At 37.8% G+C, this 23609-nt stretch overlaps 1 protein-coding gene across 1 annotated transcript in view; it reads right to left on the reverse strand.

The window, feature by feature from the left end:
* Nucleotides 1-23609, reverse strand: part of MACO1 (macoilin 1) — a 58084-nt gene that overhangs the window by 13346 nt on the left and 21129 nt on the right. The window contains exons 5-6 of the mRNA XM_045545944.1: nucleotides 22021-22199; nucleotides 20293-20794 (exon numbers count right to left, since the gene is read on the reverse strand). Of these exons, the coding sequence (XP_045401900.1) occupies nucleotides 20293-20794; nucleotides 22021-22199 (681 nt within the window). The remainder of the gene's footprint in view (nucleotides 1-20292; nucleotides 20795-22020; nucleotides 22200-23609) is intronic.

The following is a 23609-nucleotide window of genomic DNA, read 5'->3' on the forward strand; positions in this document are numbered from 1 at the left end:
CTAAATGATGTTCATACTTCATTTAGTATGAACATTGTGGCAGAAGAGCTCATTAGACTCAACAACAATGAAAAAGGAACAGATCTCATGCTCTAAGAATCCTAAGAAAACTCCATCTGTGAACTGAAGCCAATCTTTTCTCAATTCCTTACTCCTGTTCCATATATTTTCTTTACTACAATAATAGTTTCATTTTAAGTCAGCAGTCCCTAACCTTTTTGGCACCAGGGACCAGTTTGGAAGACAATTTTTCCACGGATGGGGGGGTGGAGGGATGGGGAGGAGTGAGGGATGGTTTTGGGACGATTCAAGCGCATTGCATTTATTGTGCAGTCAAACCTCCCTGCTAATGATAATCCGTATTTGCAGCTGCTCCCCAGCGCTAGCATCACCACCTCAGCTCCACCTCAGATCATCAGACATTAGATTCTCATAAGGAGCGCACAACCTAGATCCCTCACATGTGCAGTTTATAGCAGGGTTTGCACTCTTATGAGAATCTAATGCCACTGGTGATCTGAAGGGAGGCAGAGCTCAGGCACTGATGCAAGCGATGGGGAGTGGCTGTAAATACAGATGAAACTTTGCTTGCTTGCCTGCCGCTCACCTCCTGTTGTGTGGCCCAGTCAGTGGCCCAGTTCCTAACAGGACACAGACTAGTACCAGTCCTTGGCCCAGGGGTTGGGGACTGCAGTTTTAAGTGATATGTATTGGGGACCTATACATGTTGCTTCAAATGAAACTATTACATACATATATGCACATATAATACTGAAAAGGGTAAACAGAAAGTGTAAAATCAAGCCTCTTTCTTTACAATTCACTTTACAATTTCACTAGGGGCCAGGAAATAGACAATTAAAATGATTAAACAATAACACATAGAAGGCCATAATTAAATACAAGCTAGAAGGAATGATAATAACAGCAACTATTTAATGAGAATTTATGTTCCAGACACTGTTCTGTAGACTTTAATAGTATGAGCTTATTTAACCTGTACAACTCTGGGTCAAGTACAATTATTATTCCCATTTTTACAGATGAAGAACTCTAGGCCAGGAAAGGTTGCAGCCCAAGATCACCCAGAGAGTCTAACTCCAGAGTCCATTCTCTTTCCTGCTAGGCCAAATTGTAGCTACAGCAACCACAGCATGCTAGGGGAAGAAGTGCTACCTGAGTCTGAGGAAAGAAGACTGGGAAGGGCTTTGTAGAGAAGATGGGGATTGAGTTGGGCCCTGAAGGTTGGGCAGGATTTGGAGAAGCAGAAGGGGAGTGAGGCGATATTCTAAACGACGGTGAAAATATGCTCAAAAACTCAAAGGCAGGAACAGCCATAGACATTTGGGGGCAAGCAATCAGTCTGGCCTCTAAGGATGAAGGGAAGAGAGTGGGAAAGGACAGAATGGGTCTGGTAGATGGGACTGTGGAGAGTGGTGCAGAAGGTCAGGCCAAGGGTGGCTGCCATGTGAGACTTAGAAGACATTTTTACCACGGGGATACAAACTCACAGGTAGGTAAAGTCAGTTTGCTCTGATGAGACTCTTATGCATGTCACTAATCCAGTATACTAACAGAACCAAGATTTCTGGAGGGCAATGGTTATCTTTCTTTGGAACTGTCAGCTCCATAGACTAAGTCCTTACAGACATGTTTTATTAAGCACTAAATCCCCAGAGCCTACCACAGTGATCAACACTTACTCAATATATGTTGTCTGACCTCCCTTAGGAAACCAAAGAGCAGCTTTATTTACCTGTTTGCCTTTAGACAACTTAAAAAAAATCTCAAAAACCCCAAATCATAAAACACTGATGGTCACCTTGCAGGTGCAGTAGCCAGTCCTCCTGTCCAGTGCCTGGGAGCATGGCCTAGAAACCTTGTGTTCCCGAAGTACTGCTAGGTCTCCTGACACAGCTTGCTCCCCAGGGAAGGGTCACAAGTCAACATCACACTACACTTTCCCCATTGCCAGGACTATTCCAGTTCAATGTACTCTCAGAGTCACTCTAAACAATTACAGATCAGCATTTACATCATTGCCACACTGTCTCTTACTCACCTGAAGTCACCCAAGAGATGTATTCCAAAAAAGGTTGATGCTGTCAGGTTATTCCCATTAAGAAGTTTGGCTGAAAAATGTGTTAGGTAATTCATCTTTCTTGATAAGTTGATTTCACAGTCCTAGAACTGCATTTTTAGTAGCAAGGGTAAGTTTTTGGATGAGAACAGGGACTAAGCATGGTTTATTAACGGAATGTAAGTTCAGGGTCTAGACACAGCTCTGGTGCTAACTCTATAACCCTGGCTGGGCAAGGCTTGTAACTTCCTCCTCTAGGCTGATGATCTCTAAAGGCCCTCCCAGTTTGGTCTCAGATTTCTAAGCCTGACACTTCCAGATGGCTCCTGATGTGCCTCTTTAGATTAGCAAACTAAGCCACATCATATGCAGATGCACAGGAATCAGGTTCCACACAGCCAAAACACACGCCACGGTTGGGAATAAAAGAAAAATGAAATCTGCAGAAGCTCGAGGTCAATAATTTAGTGTTTATTACTTTCTTTCATTTTTTTTAATTTTTAAAAGCTGGTTTTTCTACCACAAACTAAGAATAACAATGTTTATTCTGACTGAAATTTTAGAGTTCCTCGAAAATTGTAAAAATACAAAGAGCTAATGCAGCTATGAGACCAAAAAGTGCAAAATCTGGAGTATAACTTCTGGAGACCACAGAACGCTAAACAACAATATACTTTTTTATGTGGAACTCTTACGAAAATTTTGTCAAAGACAAATATCAGCACAATACAACAAAAATAAAATGAAGTGGTTAAAAGAGTATGTTCACTTTGTGAAAACTCATAAATTATACATTTTTAAGAATTGTACACTGTTGTGTATGTGTGTTATACTTCAATAAGAAAAGGTTTATTTAAAAAAATAACAATCTCTCACAAGACATTGAACTAAAACGCTTTGGGATTTCATAATCGGTACCATTAATTTTGTAAAACTGTGAATTATTGTTTTCCAAGCTGTCGTAGCAAACCTATGAGTTAATACCAGCATTCCCAATGTAAGAAACACTGATCTATAGGAATACTGCCCAATGACATATAAGGTAACTTAAAGTGCTAAATGGCAAAATTCTTGGTAATTTAAAAAATTTATGATGGGTAATTTTTCACTGGCTCTCTAGAGAAAGCATTAATTTTACCTTGAATGTCCACTATATATTTTAACTCTTTACTGAGATAGGCGATAACATGATTTACAACCCCATATTGGATTTATTTTTTATTGTAAAAGTGATACCCAGTCAGCATCAAAAACTGAATAAACAAAAAAGTATAAAGAATAAAAATGTAAAAACTCATAATCTTCTTATCTAGACAGAATCACTCACTATTCACAGTTGGTGTACTTTTCTGTATGTCTTTTTTTGTTTCTTCACATGTAAATATATTTCATATTGCTGAGAGCATGCCCTGCATATAGCTTACATAAGCAGCTTCTCACATGACAGAAATCTTTCATAAACAATTGCTGCATTATATTCCATTGTATGGATATACTATACAATCTGATTCTCTAAGATATACCTTAATTTTTGTATTTGTCTAACAGAAAAATTTATGCCATGAGTTTTAAAAGAATTATGTAAATTAGTAAATTGAACTGAATCAAGCAAGTCAAGTGTTAGAGGCACTTATGAAACAGATAACTACTACTTGTCTTAATGGCATACTTAACCCTTTAGTATTGAAGTTCAATACTTTCTGGGTAAAATACAGACATATAATTTATTAGTGTGAAGTACTAAGAAGTTTTGATTAAATGGTGTTAAACGGCTAATGTAAAATCTTAAAATGTATTCATGAGATTTTATTAAAATGTCATTAGCTGAAACCTAAATTAGGAGCAAGTGGTCAGGAAGAAAATGAGGTAGTAATAGTTCATAACCGTTGAACGTAATTTCAGTAAGTAGGGATAGAAAGAACACAGGAAAAAAACTAACCCACAAGCTCACACCCCTTTTATCAGAGCTAAATCTCACACTCTTCCCTACACTATGGAATTTTAAGGGATAAAAGAGAACTTTTCTCCAGAAGAGCTACAATCTTATTAAAAAAAAAATGGGGGCCAGACACATCTTAACCAAACTTTAGTAAGGCTTAGCCAGGAAATAAATGTACTTCCTGTTTGCCCAACTCCTGTGGAACCAGTTTTCACACTTACAAAGGCCTGCCCAGTGGCATCACCACTTCAGACACAGGGTCCAAGGCAAAGCTGGAGTTTGTGTACAATAAGTATGTCCATTTTTGCCCAATTATACAAGCCAGGGTTCTAAACTGTTTCATATTATGTCCAGGCATCTTTCCTATCCATTTTGCTGATAATTTTAAAACATAGCACTCAACTTCTATGGAAGTTGTGAAGCTACTTCTGAATCCTAATATATGACCTACCTCAAAGGCAAGAGTTGGGACCCATCTACAGCAGCAATTTCTCAGGTCCCCAAGTCAGATGGTGGGCTGACTTCAAAGCAAATTTATCAATCTCTCTCACTAACCACTCCAAGCCTTAACTGTATCTCACCTTCTCCCTAATCCTACCCAACTAAGGTTAAGCTGTAATGTAAATGATTGATAACTATTTAATTTTGCCGGGCACGGTGACGCACCTCTGTAGTCATAGCTACTCAGGAGGCTGAGGCAGGAGGAGGGCTTTAGCCCAGGATTTGAGGCTGCAGTATGCTATGATCATGTCTATGAACAGATGCTGCACTCTAGCTTGGGCAGCAGAGTGAGACTTGGTCTCTAAAAAATAAAAAAGTAAATTATTTTATTTTAAAAGGGTCATTTTAATAAAGGGTAATCTCATAACTGACCAAAGGAATGAAGTATAAATGTTAGTCTTTCAGGCAGGCTAAATAGGAAAAATATCTTTGAGCATCTGGAAGGATACCTGGTAGTAAAACAAAGTATAGTATTCAAGTGTCAGCTTTTAGTTGAAATGGGTATTTTTTTAAGTATCTGAAAAGGTAGGCAGATACTATGTCTAAATGTTTGCAATTCTTATCTTTTGTGAATTACTTGAATTACAGCCCACACCTCTATGACTTCACTGAAAGTTTAAAAGTCTCCAGGGGCTACTGCCTATAACTTCATGGTTTCATAAAGCCTGACTGCAGCTTTATGAGGCCTGACTGAGAGCTCAGGGGAAGTTTAAGGCATCAGGGCAGTAAATTTCCCCAGGAAGCAAGTCCTGCAGAAAAGAGGCAGACTTTGTTTCAGCCAGGACTTCACCGTGAGGTGACTAGGAGTCACAGCCCATACTCATTCTAGAAAACTACCTGAGTATATGTCTCTGTGGGGTGCTGGCTGGGCCCCAAGAGTTCATGAGGACAATGAGGAGCCTTGGCTTTGCTGGTTATCTCTGAACTCTAAAGTGCATGTGACAGAGATGCTCTAGGCTCTGCAACACATTTCTTGCGCTGCTGCTTGCTAAGAGAAGGGCTTCCAGAGAGAGATTCAAGTTATACAGTCAAGTGAAGGGAAGGTGGGTTTTCTAACAAATCCTCACACCAGCCCAAAGAACTCCTTGTTTTCAGACATATTTTGGCTTTAACTATACCACCCCCTTGGGAGGAATGGCCTCCAGTTTTCAATCTCACTCATTCTTCAAGGCCTAGTTAAAACAACAAAAATTTCAAAAACTTTCCAGCATGAGGCGCCCAAAGTTCCTTTTTGGTGCTTCACATCTGGCACTAAACCACTGCCCTGTGCTGAGTTTTTGTTGTTGTTCTGGTGTTTAATCTTTTCCTGTGTATATATCTTAATTCTAACAAGATTGTAAGTTCTTTGAAGCCAGGGACTGATTGTGCTATAAAATTAAAAGCTGGGACTTTATTTGTAAAGTTTCCTCAATTCTTATAGATCATTTTGCTAATCCTTACTCTTATGTCCATCTCCTCAGTGCGCAGAATAGAACAGAGTCAGTGTTACAACATAGGAGGCTCTGGAAACAACCTATCTGTAGCAGGCCCTCATATTTTTAATTTAAATAGTGGCTGAAGGAGACAGGGGTAAATGGTGTTTGCTTATGAAGGCAGCAGGTGCACATGAAAAGAATGAATGAAGAGCAACTGCTTCATCTTGATAAGTACCTAATTCCATTAGGAGTTCCCCTGGTATACATTAATCATACAAGACAAGACTCATTTAGGCACCACACAGCTGTCTGTGCAGAAAGCTGAGCTCATAAATCAAAGGTCTTTGCCCAGAAGAAATGCCAATTACCCTCTGCCAACTCCTTTCCCCATCCTTTCCAGGTCATTCACACCAACAGGACAGGTAGCATGGGTCATTCACAGAAAAATGTATCCTAAGAATATAGTGGATGTATCCCATCTTAAGTGAGGCCTATGCTGACTTGAAGCTGCTCCTGCATATTCTATAAACCACAGTTTTGGAAATACCAACATGGAGCTGCCTCAGGTCTCACTGTGGTGGCTACAACTGCCTACCAGGCACAATTTTCCAAAAATAAACAGCTTGATGACCTGATTACTAAGTGAAACCATATTACAAAGTACCTTACGTCTCTGTTCCATAGTCTGTCAAACACAAAAGGCAAACACATTAATTTTTTTTAAGGAATGCAAAGAGAGACAGAAAAGAATTCTAAAGGCTTTCACACAACTGGTTGTTTAGGGAAATAGGGTACTGGCTTCTTGAAGTTCTTTAAGAATAAAGCTATGAGTGCCAAGAACTAGTATTTTTAATACAGTCCTTAAAGACATATAGTCAGATTTGATAGTTTATATCAAAACTCTTTAAAATGTTCACATCTGTTGATGCAGCAACTGGAGATAGACACAAAGATTTATGTAAAAGCATGTGTATTATAATAAAAAAATCAGAAACACTTAAATATTCAACAGAAGACTGGCTAAATAAATTATAGCATATTCATGTATCTGACTGCTATTAAAATATTAAATCATTAAAAATCGTTCAGGAAGAATATTCGATGACATAAGAGAATGCTCATGATACAGTCAGTGAAGAACACAAGTTATAAAACATTATATATAGTAGGAATTCAGTTTTGTAAAAACAACATGTATATATGCAATAGAAAAAATGCTGAGAGGATAATATTAAATAGTGGTTATTTCTTCATCCTTAAAGTCAGATATAATAAATATGCATAACTTATTTTTAACATTTTAAGTATCATTTGATAGTTTTAAAAGAGGCTGTTACCTGCCTCCCATGGCTGTTCAGTGTTCACTGTCATTCTCAGATCTGCCCATGTCACAGGCCACTTTCAGAATAACTTGAAAGCCTTAGGGAAAATCCAACTCTTACTTTATAAACTTTTTAGGTCACTCCAAAAAAGGGGAACTTTCTGAAGAGAATGCCTCAGTTTCTAAATCTATATCAACTACTTCCTATTCATCAGTTTCTATCAAAAAATAGTTTTTCTTTTTTTTTTTTTTTGAGACAGAGTCTCACTCTGTTGCCCAGGCTAGAGTGCCATGGCGTCAGCCTGGCTCACAGCAACCTCAAACTCCTGAGCTCAAGCGATCCTTCTGCCTCAGCCTCCCAAGTAGTTGGGACTACAGACATGTGCCATCACGCCCAGCTAATTTTTCTATATATATTTTTAGCTGTCCATATAATTTCTATTTTTAGTAGAGATGGGGTCTCGCTCTTGCTCAGGCTGGTCTCGAACTCCTGAGCTCAAACAATTCGCCCACCTCAGCCTTGCAGAGTGCTAGGATTACAGGCGTGAGCCACCGCACCCAGCCAAAAAAATAGTTTTTCTACAGCTAGATTCTGTAGCTATGGCTTATTGTCTCATTCTGGCTCTCTTGGGAAAGGCTCTCGGCTATGTACACTGGCCACAGGAAAACAGGCACTGCTCTGACCTTCGGCTTGACTGTACCGCATATGTTAAAAGAGGGTGCTGCGAAATCCAGATTCTAAACCAGTATACCTGGAAAGTCTGAATACCCAGGGCCCAAATCCTGAGTTTTGGTGTATTTTTATGCTCCAAGAACACAGTAGAAAAATATCTTAACATAGAGTAAGTTACCAGCCCTGGACACAGGCAGCCTAAGCAGCTCTCTGTACAGTATGGTTTGAGGAATGCCAAAAGGCTCTGAACCACCCTTCTTATCACAAGGCTGTTCCCTCTTCTTCTAAGTGATGTAAAAGACTAACAGGTGTGGGAATTCAACAGTAAAGCGGGTAGTCTTTGTTTCTGGGAGTGTATTTTGTCAACATGGGCCTGTTTCCAGGACTGCAGGAAACTGAAGGAAGAAATGGCAAAAAGGACCCATTAATACATGGCACATTAGTTCATGGGATTTATCAGCTATTTCCTAACAGAAAAGTCTTTGACATAGGGCAGTCAAGTTCTGATTGGTGCAGCTGGGGTAAGAGGGAGCAAAAGTTCGGGAACAGAGGTCACTAACTGGTAAGCCAATCTGGCCCATCAACATGTTTTATTTGACCCTCCCCCATGTGATATTAAAAAATGTTTTGTAACTAGGAGATTTCATATAAAGATATCTGTTTTCAGCATCTCTTTAAAATATCATCAAGTTTAGCAACATTGGCCTTACAATCCCCATGGCAATAACTGGCTGTTCAGTGCAGTACTGAATGACTGAATGCAAATAACGACAACACTGGACCCCAGAATGTTCACCGCAGCGTGTCCCACTCACTCCTGTTCCCTCTCCTGCTCCTCTAGGAATCTGAGTCTGCAGCACTTGCTCTGGAGCTTTGGGGGAGGGAGTAGGGGTAATGGTCCTTTCCGGTTCATTATTTCATGTTTCTGTTTTGAACCTATTGGAACAGTCTAACAAGAAAGGTAAAATGTACCTTATGATAGAGGAGAGTTGTCATTCTTCCTATAAAAAAGAAACCAAAACTTGTTTTAATCCTGAGAGTCCCAGCTGGCTAGAAGAAAAAGTCTAAGAAGAGGTCCCCAAGAGATTTGCAAAGACTGAAATATACCCACACTGGCTGGCAAAGTATCCAAATAGCCAGTTTCTAAATGATAGCATGAGTAATATTTAAAGAATATGGTTCCTTCTCCTTGGGGTCACCTCCCCCTTTAAGGAATCCACCCCTAATCCCCTTAACTGGAAAACTCAGTTCATTATGTTCCAGCAGAGGTACTGACTCAGAATTTAACACAAAGCCCTTCAAAGTTTTGTAGCAGTTCCTTCTTGATTCTAGTGAGGAAACTTTTAAACAGTCTATTTATTATAGAAATCACTGTTTTGATAGAATAAACTCTTAGGACTCAACATTAAAAGTGTTTTTTATGTAGACTGCCCCCAAATAACTTGTGTGTTATTTCATAATTTATTTATCCATCCAACATAATCACCTTCCTGCTTAGCCATCTGAACATGGAGACATTAGGTAAACTGCTTGCTTCAATTCATTTATGCCTAGTTTCTAAAATGCCATATGGTTTTCAAGTTGCAAAATAGCCCAGTTTAAGTATAAAATTATCTTGCTTCTATTACCACATTTATATCCCCAAATATAGTTTTAAATCCCTGCAATGGTTAAAACAAACTCAAACCATATTGTAAATTAATATAAAAAGGGTTAACCAAGTTAAACTATAAGCACCTAAAATATTATGGGCATAGCAAAAAATTAAAATAAATCAGGTCTGACAAAGTATATCTGCTCAGACATACTGCCAGACAAACATAAATCAAAAACATGTTTCCACAGAGACAGAAAACATACTAAACTTACTGAATAGACATATGGCTCTACTACTTATTTTTTCCCACTTGATAATTTCCAAATAATTGAGTAGTAGCTATATCCAACATTTTTAATCTAGTCTAGCTAGAACTTCAAAGTGTTCAGTTTTCATAGTCCTTATTCTAAAATTTCATATTTTTACTATAATTTTACCTTCATAATTTTTCCTCTCAGTTAGAAACAAAGCCATTACAAAAAAAAAAAAAATTATCATACGCTCCACAGACGCAGAAAGGCCTGCTTAGGTAGCCCTCACTCACAGGCAGCCAAGCAAGTTATTCTGCAGCAGTTGGATGTTAGCACCATGATGTGCAGGCACCTGCAGGGAAGGCAGCCAGGATAAAACCCCCAAAGCCCAAATCACTATATCTCTCAAGGTCAGATTTTCTTCTTCAAACTATTCCTGACACACAGGTAAAATGCATTCAAATATAGAAGAGAAAAAACAAATGCACTATTCTCTCTCTGACACTGGAGATAATATATAAGCAGCCAAATACATTCTAACCTAGAGAATTTACTTGGAGCAAAGATTGGAACAGAAACTCAGGATCTAAGCTATCGCTTCTGCTTCCACAAAGACAGAGAATGATGGGGCTGGCAAGGACAGAGGGGGGCCAGACCCGCTAGGAAAGATGAATAAGACAAGGCAAACTGAGATGTTCTCCATGCTCTTGGCTGAGATACGGCTTGTGTCTAGATTCCTTGGCCCTGAAGCAACCAACCCACTGCCAGAACAAATGGATTTTTCTTTTTGACAGCAGCACCTCAGAAGATTTTTCTCCCTTTGTCCCTTGTAACTTCTAGAAATTCTTGCACCTCCTGAAAATCCTTTGGAAAAAGTACTGAGAGAGTACTGGATTTTAAAATTTTGGGGGAAATACCAAGAAAAGGGGTTTGGAGTAGAAAGCCTTTCTATTTTTTAGCAATAAAATTGATAAAACCTCCTCAAAAATGACAAATACTTTGACACTAGATGTCTGGTCCTTGACCAGTTCTAATGTAATATTTAGGTTTTCTAACTTCAGAAGCCTTTGAGATGCACTGTGAAAAAATTACTGGGGCCCATCTCTCCCTCCCCCTGCTAGCCTTCCTAATATTTTCCCTGCACAAAAGTAATATTATCCATTCATTCAACAAGTATTTATGGCCGGGCGCGGTGGCTCACGCCTGTAATCCTAACACTCTGAGAGGCCGAGGTGGGTGGGTTGTTTGAGCTCAGGAGTTGGAGACCAGCCTGAGCAAGAGCGAGACCCTGTCTCTACTAAAAAATAGAAAGAAATTATATGGACAACTAAAAATATATACAGAAAAAATTAGCTGGGCATGGTGGCGCATGCCTGTAGTCCCAGCTACTCGGGAGGCTGAGGCAGGAGGATCGCTTGAGCCCAGGAGTTTGAGGTTGCTGTGAGCTAGGCTGACGCCATGGCACTCTAGCCTGGGCAACAGAGTGAGACTCTGTCTCCAAAACAAAACAAAACAAAAACAAGTATTTATCAAGTATCTACTCTGTGCCAAGCACTGTGTACCGTGATGGACTAGAAAATAGGAGTTCCCTGCCCTCGCTGAACTTACACTCTATTTATTAAGGGCATATAAGCCTGTTGTAAAAATTCAAACTATACAGAAATAAACAATGTAGAGAGTAAACATCCCCTATAGCCAACTACAATTGACCATATGGTATGCATTATCTCAAATAATTTTCTGTGCACATGAGAAATATATTTTTAATGGGCTTACACTTTATAATCTGTTTTGCTCTTCCCTCCTCCTTCCCACTTTAACAATCAACCTTGGGTTCCTTCCATTACCTTCTGTTAAGATGAGCTTCCACCTTTCAAGAGAATCCGTTGTTCTATTTCCCACTTAACTAATGTGATTCTCCACTAAGGACTATTCAGGGCTGTGGGGGAGGAATGTAATGGCCCATAAAAAGCCACCTCCCCTGGGTTACCAGCCTGGGGAATGTTCTATCTCCCAAACTGACTGCTCTGTCTTGCTTCAACCCAATAGTCAGGTCTTAGCTTCGGATTCTATTCTTCTTGTGTGCCTATAACCTTGGGTGGCGTGCTTTGAATCTTCTTCCCTGCTTTCTGTTGCAACTTGGACCAGCACCTTTCTTCCTTGCCCATGGAGCTGGGAGCCAGCCTCACCCATTCCTAAGCCTGACCCAGGCCAGTTCCCTAAAAGGGACAAGGAAAAAGGAAAAGATGGACAGTAGTAAAAAAAAAGGGTCTTTTTGTTCTTCCAGTAAATAGCATTAGCCTCTAATTTTCCTGTTGCTTTGAAATGCTTCTCCAAGATCACAAAATGGGGGTGTTTTGGATTCTCTCTTCACTCTGCTCTGTTTCACAGTTAATTCACACCAAGTCGTACTGAATCCACTCATTATTAAAAATCGCTATCTAAAAATATGGCTCCTTACCCATTCTTTTCAATGAATATATAATTTTAAACTGGGTATATCTTACAATATGGGGAAACAAAAAATGGGAAGTACTGTAAACCATCTCCTTTTGTTTTTTCCCAAACAGTAAGACCACACACACTAAGGAGCCTTACAAAAGTCAGAGGTTACACAGCAATCTTAAATGCTGGTATTTGGAAGGCAAGATTAAACTCAGAAGCATCAAAGTCTCTGAATTGCTACTCAAACCACATTTGATCAATCTGTCTAGCAAAGTCTAGTCAAAGGGGAAAGCTGACTATTTTTTAGCTTTTGCTATCTTCGTCCCCTTCTTTAAGAGAAACCTAAAATCATAATAAAACATACAAGACAAAGTTTACATGGACTACACGGTGCAATGAAGATCAATGACATTTTGCTCACTTACCAGCTTAAACTACAAAGGGATGAGTTACAAATACTCATATCACAGATGACTAAAACACAATACTAATCAACATACTCTCTGATAGACTAGAACATTATATAGCCTATTTATAAATTACATTATCAATCTATATGCTCTAAAAATATTTCTCTAGGATCCAGATCTTGTAATATAAGTTAGCTCCTGGATATAAGTTAAACGCTTCTCAGTGCAAGTGAATGAGTTAAAATATCTGAAAGTGCTTCTCTATTCCTCCCTTGCCTCTGAGGCAAGGCCACCAGTTGCTTAGAGATTCCTGGAAAAATCCTGAGAAAAGTTTTCTCCATTTCCTCCCAGGCTTTCAAGTCTCCAAATAAATAGAACTAATTGTAGGAGCAAATCAAGTTATAAGTAATAACATTTTTTGTGTGTCTAAAATAACCAAATGAATTTAGAGAGGAATAAAAGAGTATTCAATATATTACAACTTTACCCTGATTTCCAATTTCCCCTTAAGGCTCTTCCTCCTTCTATGCTTCAAAATTTCCAGGAACTCACCATTATGGCAATGCCCACATCCCAGCCCCAGGCCTTCTGAACAGAAAGAGGAACATAGTCAATGGTGGCCTCTCTGCAGGGTAAGTTGACGGTTATATTTGTGGTCTTAAGACTTCTAGTTCAGGGCTTCTAGGTCTGCTGCTGCCAAGCTAAGCTTACCCCAGAAATAAAGGGCAAATCCCACGCTGGGGGGCTCTAGGCTGTCTGGACCAGACTAATTCCCAAGCTATCCCTAACCAGAGTTGAATTCTCAGAGATCCTGTAAGCTTTCAAGGGTATAAGCAGATGGCCCCCTTCTGTTGAGAGATAAGTACACCCTGTGTCTTTGGCAAGAGTGAGAATTTTTAAAACACAAAAGTATCTCTCTAGTAGAAAGGAAAATAAATGGAATTCTGAAATTCTAAGCACTTATTCTATAAATTGAGGCATGAGATCATACAATCTAGCTCTAATGCCATCCTTGAACCAACATTAATTGTGTTTGCATTTAAAACAAAAACACAAAAAACTATGAAGCAGGAAAACAAAAAAAAGGTTGATAAACTTTTTAAAAGTAGCATGGTATAAGAAAGGGTTCTAGAAGTCAAGAAACTTCAGTTCTGGTCCTGGCACTCCCACCCTAGCTGGGTCACCTGGACCAGCCACTTAATCTTCTAGAGCTCATTTACTTCTCTGATAAAAAAAAGATAGGGTTGAGGGAGGCTGGTCTAGATATCTCTTAGATCTCTTCCAGTTGCAAAAAATAATCATCATTTTAAATTTTACTCAGTTTTATTAAATGCTACTCTACCAGGCAAACTGTGAATACTTTGCCTTTATGACTCTTCACACCAGACAATTCAACTGCTTTAAAGAGCTGATACTATATTAAAAATAAACACTAAAATAAAAAAGATGAATCTTCTGTCTTGGATACAAAAGAAGCAGTGGAATGGAAATAAATAGAGAAGAGACTTTTGCTTCGACATTTCTACAGACTATGGATCACTTTGTATTTTGTTAACTCAAAGTTTTAAATTCTGTCCCTTAACCAGGAAACTGAAAGAAGTCACAATCCCCAATAAGAAACCACAATCTTGGGCTGTTTTGAGAGGGAGCTTTGTGCCAAATGCAAACAAAACTGTGGATCCCTCTGCTTGCAGGCCTTGAAACTTCAGGACAGCAGTTCAGGTGTCACAGCCTGATGTGCCTGATCTCGGAGGGTGACTGATGAATGACTGCACAGATCTACCATGGAATATTCCACACCACATGAAAATGAGGGTTAGGCTAAGTTGAGAAAATGATTTTGATATAATTTAAGTGAAAAAAGCAGGATACAAAAACTACACATACAACTCTAAAGACACAACTATGAAAGAATTGATAAGCTGGACTTCATTAAAATTAAAAATTTCTGCTCTGCGAAATACACTATCAAGAGAATAAAAAGACAAAAGCCTCAGATTGGGAGAAAATATTTGCAGAAGACCACTGATAAAGGACTATTATTCAAAACATACAAAGACCTATTAAAATTCAACAATAAGAAAACAAACACTCCAATTAAAAAATGGACCAAAGATTTTAACAGACACCTCACCAAAGAAGATATACAGATGGCAAATAAACATACTAAAAGATGTAACATTATACACCATCAAGGAAATGCAAATTAAAACAATAAGACACCATTATACACTTATCAGAGTGGCCAAAATCAGTAACACTGATGACACCCAGTACTGGCCAGGATATAGAGCAACAGAACTCACATTAATTGCTGGTGGAAATGCTTAAAATAGTATAGCCATTCTGGAAGATAGTTTGGCATTTTCTTATAAAACTAAACATACTCTTAGCATATGATCCAGCAATTGTGCTGCCTGGAATTTATCCAAAGCAGTTGAAAATTTGTGTCCACACAAAAAATCTGCACATTGTTATTTACAGCTTTATTCAAAATTGCCAAAACTTGGAAGCCACCAAGATGTCCTTCAGTAGGTGAATGGATAAATAAACTGTGATACACCCAGACAGTGGAATACTATTCAGCTAAAAAAAGAAGAGCCATTAAACCATAAAAAGACATGAAGGAATATTAAATGCATATTACTAAGTGAATCCAATCTGAAAAGGCTACATGCTATATGATTCCAACTATATGACATTCTAGAAAAGATAAAACTATGGAGACAGTAAAAAGATCAGTGCTTGACAAGGGTTATGGGGAAGGGAGGGATCAATAGGCGGAACTCAGAGGATTTTTAGGGCAGTGAAACTACTCTGTATGATAGTTTACTGGTGGATACATGTCATTATAAATCCACAGGGACTGTATAACACCAAGAGTGAATCCTAATGTAAACTATGGACTTTGGGTGATAATGATGCATCAATGTAGGTATATCAGTGTAACAAATGTACCACGCTGGTAGGGAAATGTTGACAATGGGGGAGGCTGTCTGTACATGTTTGGAGGCAGGAGGTATATGGGAAATCTCTGTACTTTCCACTCAATTTTTCTGTGAACCTATAACTGTCCTAAAAATAAAATCTATTTTTAAAAAATGCTACATAAACATGGCCACGGCTATATAAAATTAGCTGATGAGGAGAAAATACAACAAAATTTTAACATGATTTGTATCATGGTGGTAGGACTATTTTCCCCTTTCTCTAAGTTTTTAATAAGTTTCTCACACTCAAAATATTTTTAAAAATTGACCACCAATGAAAAACTTTAAACAAACCTTATTCTAATTTACATTATCCTTTTCTAACTCAGCAATTAGTTAAAACAACTGATTTTCTTCATTGCTTTTTCCGGTTTTGATCAGAATTTTTCCCATATCAGAGTTAAAAACATTTTTAAAAATTTTTTCTCACATAAGCAGATTATATATAAAAACATTTTTTATAAAAACATTTTTGACTATCAACATAGTAAGTCTGTTTTAAATATCCTGGATAAAGAATTCAGAAATCAAGCTGGTAGAAACACTCATTGTGTAAGATAAATATTTCTAAAACCAAAAGAGGACTCTGGACTGGCTTCAGCAAGTTCCCAAACTCTTCCAGGGAAGGACCCTACAGGCGACACTAACTCCCAAGTTCCTGGCCTTCCCCCATATTCTTTTACCCGAGCTATCTACCCAGCACCTTCTGTTCCAAATTCTCTTGTACTTCCTTGTAGACCAAAGCCTTCTTCATTCACTCAGTTCTTGGCCCCCATGTCATTTGTTGATTCAACAAACATTCACTGACCACTTTATTTTTATTATAAAGATATAAAAACAAAGAGACCCAGCTTTTGACCTCTGGAGCTCACAATCTAGTGAGGGCAAAAGATCCTCAAAAAAACCCAATTACTATACCATGGGGGTCAGCATACTTTTTCTGTAAAGAGCCAGACAGCATATATTATAATAACATATATTAATACTATAATCATATATAATATATAAATATTGTAATATTTTTGCCTTTGCAGGCCATACGGTTTCTGTGGCAGCTACTCCCCTCTGCCACTGTAGCATGAAAGTAGCCATTGACGTTGTGTAAATGAATGAGAGTGGCTGTGTTCCAATAAAATTTATTTTTACAAAAACAGGCAGTGAGCCAGATTTGGCCTGTGTGCTGTAGTCTGCTAACTCATGGTATACAGCACACTAGAGAGAGCATCCCGGGAGGTGGGAGAGCTTGAGAAAAAAACCTGCCAGACTGCTTGCCCCTCCACAGGGAATGGCCATCAAACGTTATTTGGACAGCCACACTGATCTATAAGAATTCTTCTTGAAATTGGTGTAGCACTAATGAATTTTTCTGCCCAAAACCACTGAATTGGTTCCTCGAAAATAGCAGTTCTCAACCATGTGTTGAGATAGACAATGCTGTTGCATGTATTGCAATTAGTTTATTATCACAATAGAGTTACTGGTTAATTAATATAGTACTAGTTTTCAAATTTTTTCTTGAATACTTATAAAAGGGTAAATTAGGGGTGGAGAACCTGTGGGGTAGATCAATCTTATCCCTAAAGCACCCCTGTGGAAGTTATAATCAGCCTGGAACTGTGCACAACTCTGGGTGTACCTGCAGAAATGAGGGGGCTTGTATACAATCAGCCTTACAGGTTTGCATTAGAAGGAGCCTTGGAGGGGGCGGGGAGGGGATGGAGGTATGACTACATGATGAGTGCCAGGCGCACTGTCTGGAGAATGAGAATGGACGTGCTTGGGACTCTGACTCGGGGGGATGGGCGGGACATGGACAATGTATATGACCTGAACTTATGTACCCCCATGATGAGCTGAAATAAAAAAAAAAAAAAAAAGAAGGAGCCTTGGAGACCACTGACTCCAGCCTTCTCCATCTGAAGATAACAAATCCACTCTCTAGCTAACAACTCAAACATGTCAGGTTTAGATCAGTCACAGTCTTATTAATATTCATCAAAACATATGAAGTCAAATAAGAGGAAACACAGAAGATAGTCAAGGGTGAGAAGTGAGATAAGGTATCCTACAACCAAGCTGGATTTTTGCTTAGACAGGTACCTTTCCTTTTAACCTTTCAGTGTTGTTCATCACAGAAAAATTTGAAAATGTATGAAAGTAAAAAGAAAAACAAATGCCCAATACTATTAAGGGGTAATAACTATTGTTGACATTTTGGTTCCTTTTCCTTCAAATCCCTTTCCTATGTATATTAGAAAAAAAATTGCTTTTAATTAAATTGCTTTCTCCTTTCTTCATGAAACATTATGACAAGTACTCTGCCATATTTTTTAATATGGCTTAAAAGTATGATTTTGTAATGCCTGTATTAAAAGTCCATCAAATGGGCCAGGCACAGTGGCTCATACCTGTTATCTTACCACTCTGGGAGGCTGAGGCCGGAGGATTGCTTCAGCTCAGGAGTTTAAGACCAGCCTGAGCAAGAGAGAGACCCTGTCTCTACTAAAAATAGAAAAATTAGCTGGGTGCAGTGGCATGTGCTTGTAGTCCCAGCTACTTGGGAGGCTGAAGCAGGAGGATTGCTTGAGCCCAAGAGTTTGAGGTTGCAGTGAGCTATGATCACACCATAGCACTCTAGCTGGGGTGACAAAGTGAGACTCTGTTTCAGGAAAAAAAAAAAAAAGTCCATCAAATGGATGAACCATAATTTATTTAAATTTCTCCCACTGTTGGATATTTAGGTCATCACCTTATTTTTAATATCACATTAAAAGTTGAAAATAATCCATGGAAGCTTATAAAACTACTTAAATATAATATTTTCTATTTATTTATTTGACAGCAAGTAGTTCTCCAAAACAGAGTAACACCTGGGGCCCTATAGGTCAAGGTAGAGTACACATTAGTGACCACAAGAAGAGACATATTTCCCAAGCGCAGGCACAGGGACACTGGACCCACGTCATCAGCCCCAGTTTACTGGACAACTGGCCATCTGGGTCCTTGAACTTCTCTACTAAAAGTAGATCAGGTAGTAGAGTCAATCAACATCACAACTGGCATGGTGTCACAAGACTGAGCCTTGACTGCTCTCTCTGCAACAACCAACAGAAGAAAACTGATTTGGCTTGACTGCTATTATTAAAATTGTTTAGGGCTGATACAGTGACTCAAGCCTGTAATCCCAGCACTTTGGGAGGCCATAGTGGGAGGATTACTTGAGGCCGGGAGTTCAAGACCAGCCTGGTAACATAGTGAAAACTTGTCTCTACAAAAAGTTAAAAAATCAGTTTGGTGTTGTGGCTAACTCCTGTAGTCCCAGCTACTCGGGAGGCTGAGGCAGGAAGATCACTTGAATCCAGTTTGAGGTTACAGTGAGCTATAATTGCACTGTTGCACTCCAGCCTGGGCAACAAAGCAAGACCCTGTTGCAAAAAAAAAAAAAAAAATTGTGTAGGAGAAAGTATGCTAAGTAGCTTGTGGCAGATGTTTCATTTATAGCATTTAGTGAATTTGTGGGATATTCTTTTGAAATAGAAGGTCACCTAATTGGTCTTTCTCCCACAGGCATTTGGAGGAGGGTTCTCTGCTGAGTGTTTGCTCTGCAGAGCACGATGGGCAGAATGTCCTAACAAATAGATGTGGATGCCAGCAAGCAACAGCAACAGTATACTTCCAAAAGTAGCCTGGGGGCTATGAAAGAAACCTCTAGAGCTTGTAGCAGTAGAACCCAAATATATTTCCCTTAATCTAGCTACCAATCAGAAAATCAAGACAAATTAATAATCTAGTTCATATAATTTATAATGCTGGATATCCTCCCTCCTAGAATAAACTGTCTGCCTTTAAGAAAGCCAAAGGAAGAGGAATATAAGATAATTCACTGGGAGGGGGGTGAGTTAACAATTGCCCTCTTTAGTTAGGTACACATAAAAAGAAAAGCTCCAGTTCAGATTTTGCCTTCCAAATTAAAGATCTGAGGTGAAAAGAATATATTTGTGTTTTGCCCAATGTAAGTCATACAAAATACAGCAAAATTAAGGCTGAGCCAGTCAATGTAATATAACAATGTTACTCTTTTAATTAAAAGTGAGAAAAGGAACATTTCTAATTAAAATCCATGTCTAACACTGTGTTTGTCTATGGAATTTTTAGAAAGAGATTACTTTTCAAACCTAACTGTCCCAGAATTATCTAGAAATAATTCATATTCTAAGTACAGAAAAACAAACAAACAAAGCAAGCACAAGGTAGTAAGGACAACTTTCTCAACAGCCCCCCATCTGTATCTGTTTGACAAATAAAGAGATTCGCATGAACAGGCACAAACTCTTTTTGTGTTTATGCCAAAAGAACTTTGGATATATAAACAGAAAAGAACAAGGACTAAGAAGTACCTTTCAATACTACTAAAGAATCAAGCCACACATAAATTTGTCACATGTGGAAAGTAATCACTGTCACACCTTATTCAGGACACTAGAAAGAGCTCAAGTCAACGCTTCAAGACAATTAACACAAGGTGTCCAACAAACCCACATAAAACAATCACCAAAATGTCACTGGTCACAATATCTGATCACAAACAACTCCTACTCCTGTTTGTTTTTCAAGAGTATGGCAAATTTATTGGAAAATGTTGGTAAGAACACAGCACGCACGCTACTTACCTTACCAGAGCATCTGGTTTGCTTAGCTGGTTATTAGGAATACAGTTTTCCATTAAGTCCTTGTGTGTACTTGGGCTCTTGCTAGTGCATTTCTGCTTCTTCTCATTTTTACTAGATGAGGAAGGAATGCTCCCATTTGTGGCGCTGTGACTTCGAGGTGAGGAGTTCACAACTCCACTGGCATTTTTGTAATTTTTTGAGGAAGCAGTGCATGAGTCCTCTTTCAAGAGATTTTCTGTACTTCCCACAAGATCATTATTTAATCTTTTACTATTGATATGGTTTTCCATATACTCAATTTCTTGTATTTTAGAGTCTACAGGTTGTAGAATATTGTTGTTATTTATTCCAAGGTTGTGTTTTTTGGCATCCTTGTCCTTTTCTTTCCCTTTTTCTCGGTATTCTATCTCTGGCAAAGTTGTGGAGAGTTTTTTGTTGGCTGGGATACCTCCATTGTGGTGTATAAGGATCGAGGAATCCATATCGGGTAATCCTTTGGCTGCTACAATACCAAAAACAAACCAACAAACAAACAAACAAATCACACCGGAATATTTAGTTTTTCAAAAACAAAACAAATTAATTCAACAAATTACTATCTCCACTTAGAAGTTGCAAACTCATTTAGAAGCAATAACTACAGCACATCATGCTAACTTTAAGAAGCAAATCCAAATACATTTAAGAGGCTGCATCTTTGGAAAATCACCATCATTTATGAACATCAAGCCATTGAAAGTTTGGCCCTAAAAATAAGATCAGGATTTTATAATTAAGTCATACTTTATGTGTCAGTCAAATCAAAGTTATCTATCACTGGGGTGAGAAGACAAATGCAGATACTAAGAAGCTATATTTTAAAAGATGGATTAAGCAAACTGCTAATTTTACTGAAAAGAAAAACGTTGAGTGAAACAAAAGTAGAGGAATGATTTTAGGATATCCTTTTTCTTGACTCTAGTGCTGAGGTAATAAGGAAGTCTCTTTCGTTTATCAGACTACTCATAAACAATTGTCTGTATCAGGTCTATACATTCCAATTTGTTAAAGTCTACTGGAAGAGATATTTTTGAACTACATCAGGGAAAAATATTTGACATACATTAACTAAAAACATGACCTCAAACCTTTAACTCCCAAACCAAAGAAAACTGGTATTGCTGTCAATTTATCTATTTCTATTGGTTAAATGCCCATGACAAACGTCGTATTAGAAATAGTTCAATTTAAAATCCACATTACATTATATAAACCATTTAGATTAAGATATCCATCTTTGCTCTATTCAGAAGAATTTTAACTTATAAAACTCAATTGTACATGTCCACATCTCTTTCTTGCTTATACTTTGATTCTTGGCTTGCTTCAGTTACAAATTCACATAGTTACATACTATTTTATTGCTGAGAATAAATATTATAACAATTATAATATTAAAATATAAAATAAGATATAAAATATTTTTACAATAAATATTTTATTAAGTATTTAAAATATTTTTACTTTTATAAAGTAAATATATTTAAAAGCATACAGTCTTTAGAGAGTAGATAAAAAAGTTCATCCACATTCTGTATTTCATGGCCAAACAAAACAATGGCCTTGAGTAAAAACACCAAAAAACAGAAAAATCGAAAATTCTAGCTATTTTTCTAGAAACGAAAATTCTACTGAGAGACAAAATAACAACTAGCCTATTGAGCCAACAATTTTAGTGTAAAGACCTACCTTCCTCGGCCTCTTTTTCTTGCTTCTGTAGCATCTGTTGCTCTGGAGGGAGGGCTTGTTGAAGAAGCTGCATATAAAATTCGTTCTCTTTTTGCACTTCTTTTTGCTTCCTTAACCGCATTTTGTAGCTTACATAACTTTTGAAGCCAAAGCCCAAAGTTACCACAGGGTATCCAATACTAGAAAGAAGGCAATCCAGCCAGTAATTGCAAATTTAAAACAACACATGCATCAAGCACATGAAGACACATATGACTTAGAATTAAAAAATAAATTCTAGCTGATGGTGGTAGCTGTAAATAGCATTCAGAAAACACATAAATAAATAGAATGTGGAAATCAGAGGCAGTTGGCACATAGAACAAACCTGCAGCGCACAACAGGACTGCTAGAACATAAGAGGACACTTCTCATCAGACTTTGGCATTTTTCAAACTAATTAAAGGAGTCACCACAGTGACTGTCAGACACAGTGGCTAATGTCTTTGAAGAAACATTGATCTGCCTTATGCATTAAAAATCAAAAGGATGTCATTTGGTTTTCAATACTAGAAGGCAGGGTCAAATTCAGGTGACTACTTTAACTTAATCTTCTTGCTGTCTGAAGGGTATTGCCTGTCACCAAATATCCCCCGAAAATTAGTCTATAAACAACATACATAAATTCAAGAATCATTTAAATAAGTATCTGATATTATCAGTGCCAACATTTGGTTTTTACCACCAAATTAAATCAGTTGTACTTAGAACTCTAATTTCTGGGATAGAAAGTTAAAAGATTTTCATTCACCTCATCAGGCTGCCTAATATCATTTCAAAGTTTCTACAAACACTGTCAAGTCCATATTAAGCTTCACTAACACTAAAATGTATCAATTTATAATTAGTTTAAATGTAGTCTCACCAGAAACTTAAAGTGACAAGTTTTATTGACCAAGTTTATTTAATTTACTTGTTTGTGAAAAGATTAAAATACTGGAAATGGTATTTTTTAGTTGATTATTATTTATTTTGTTTTTTGTCATAAATATTAGCAAAAATTGGTGTGTTTTTGCTAATATTAGGTGGTTAAGTTCCACAATAGATATAAACAAGAATCAAGCTCATTTGCAAAAACATTTCATGGCTAAGGTTAAATGAATAATATCTTAATATTCATTTATATTTCATAAGGAGAAATAATATTCCCTTAAAATTATTAATAATACTCTCTTACTTTTATAAATAGGCTAAGGCAATTCTAAGTTCTTTTAAGCTTCATGAAATAGCCATATATTTCATCAAGACTTTTTGGAATCATTATCTGATTATAATAAAAACACCTAACATTCACCAAACACCAATGCGCTTTACACATATCACCCTCATTTCCTCTTTCCCATGACTTCATGAGACAGCTAAGAAAACCAAGGCTTAGAGACAGTGACATGCCCAAGGCAACACAGCTATTAGGGGACAGAGTTGGGATTCACTCTTCGGCCAGAAAAGAGGGCTCATGCTCTTTACTACCAGGCTGTACTGTTTTCTAGGTTCATATAAAATCCCTAAGAATAAATTTACAGTTAAACTTAATATTCTACATTGAAATG

This window comes from Lemur catta, chromosome 3 (genome assembly GCF_020740605.2).
Source record: "Lemur catta isolate mLemCat1 chromosome 3, mLemCat1.pri, whole genome shotgun sequence".
Classification (NCBI taxonomy): Eukaryota; Metazoa; Chordata; class Mammalia; order Primates; family Lemuridae; genus Lemur; species Lemur catta.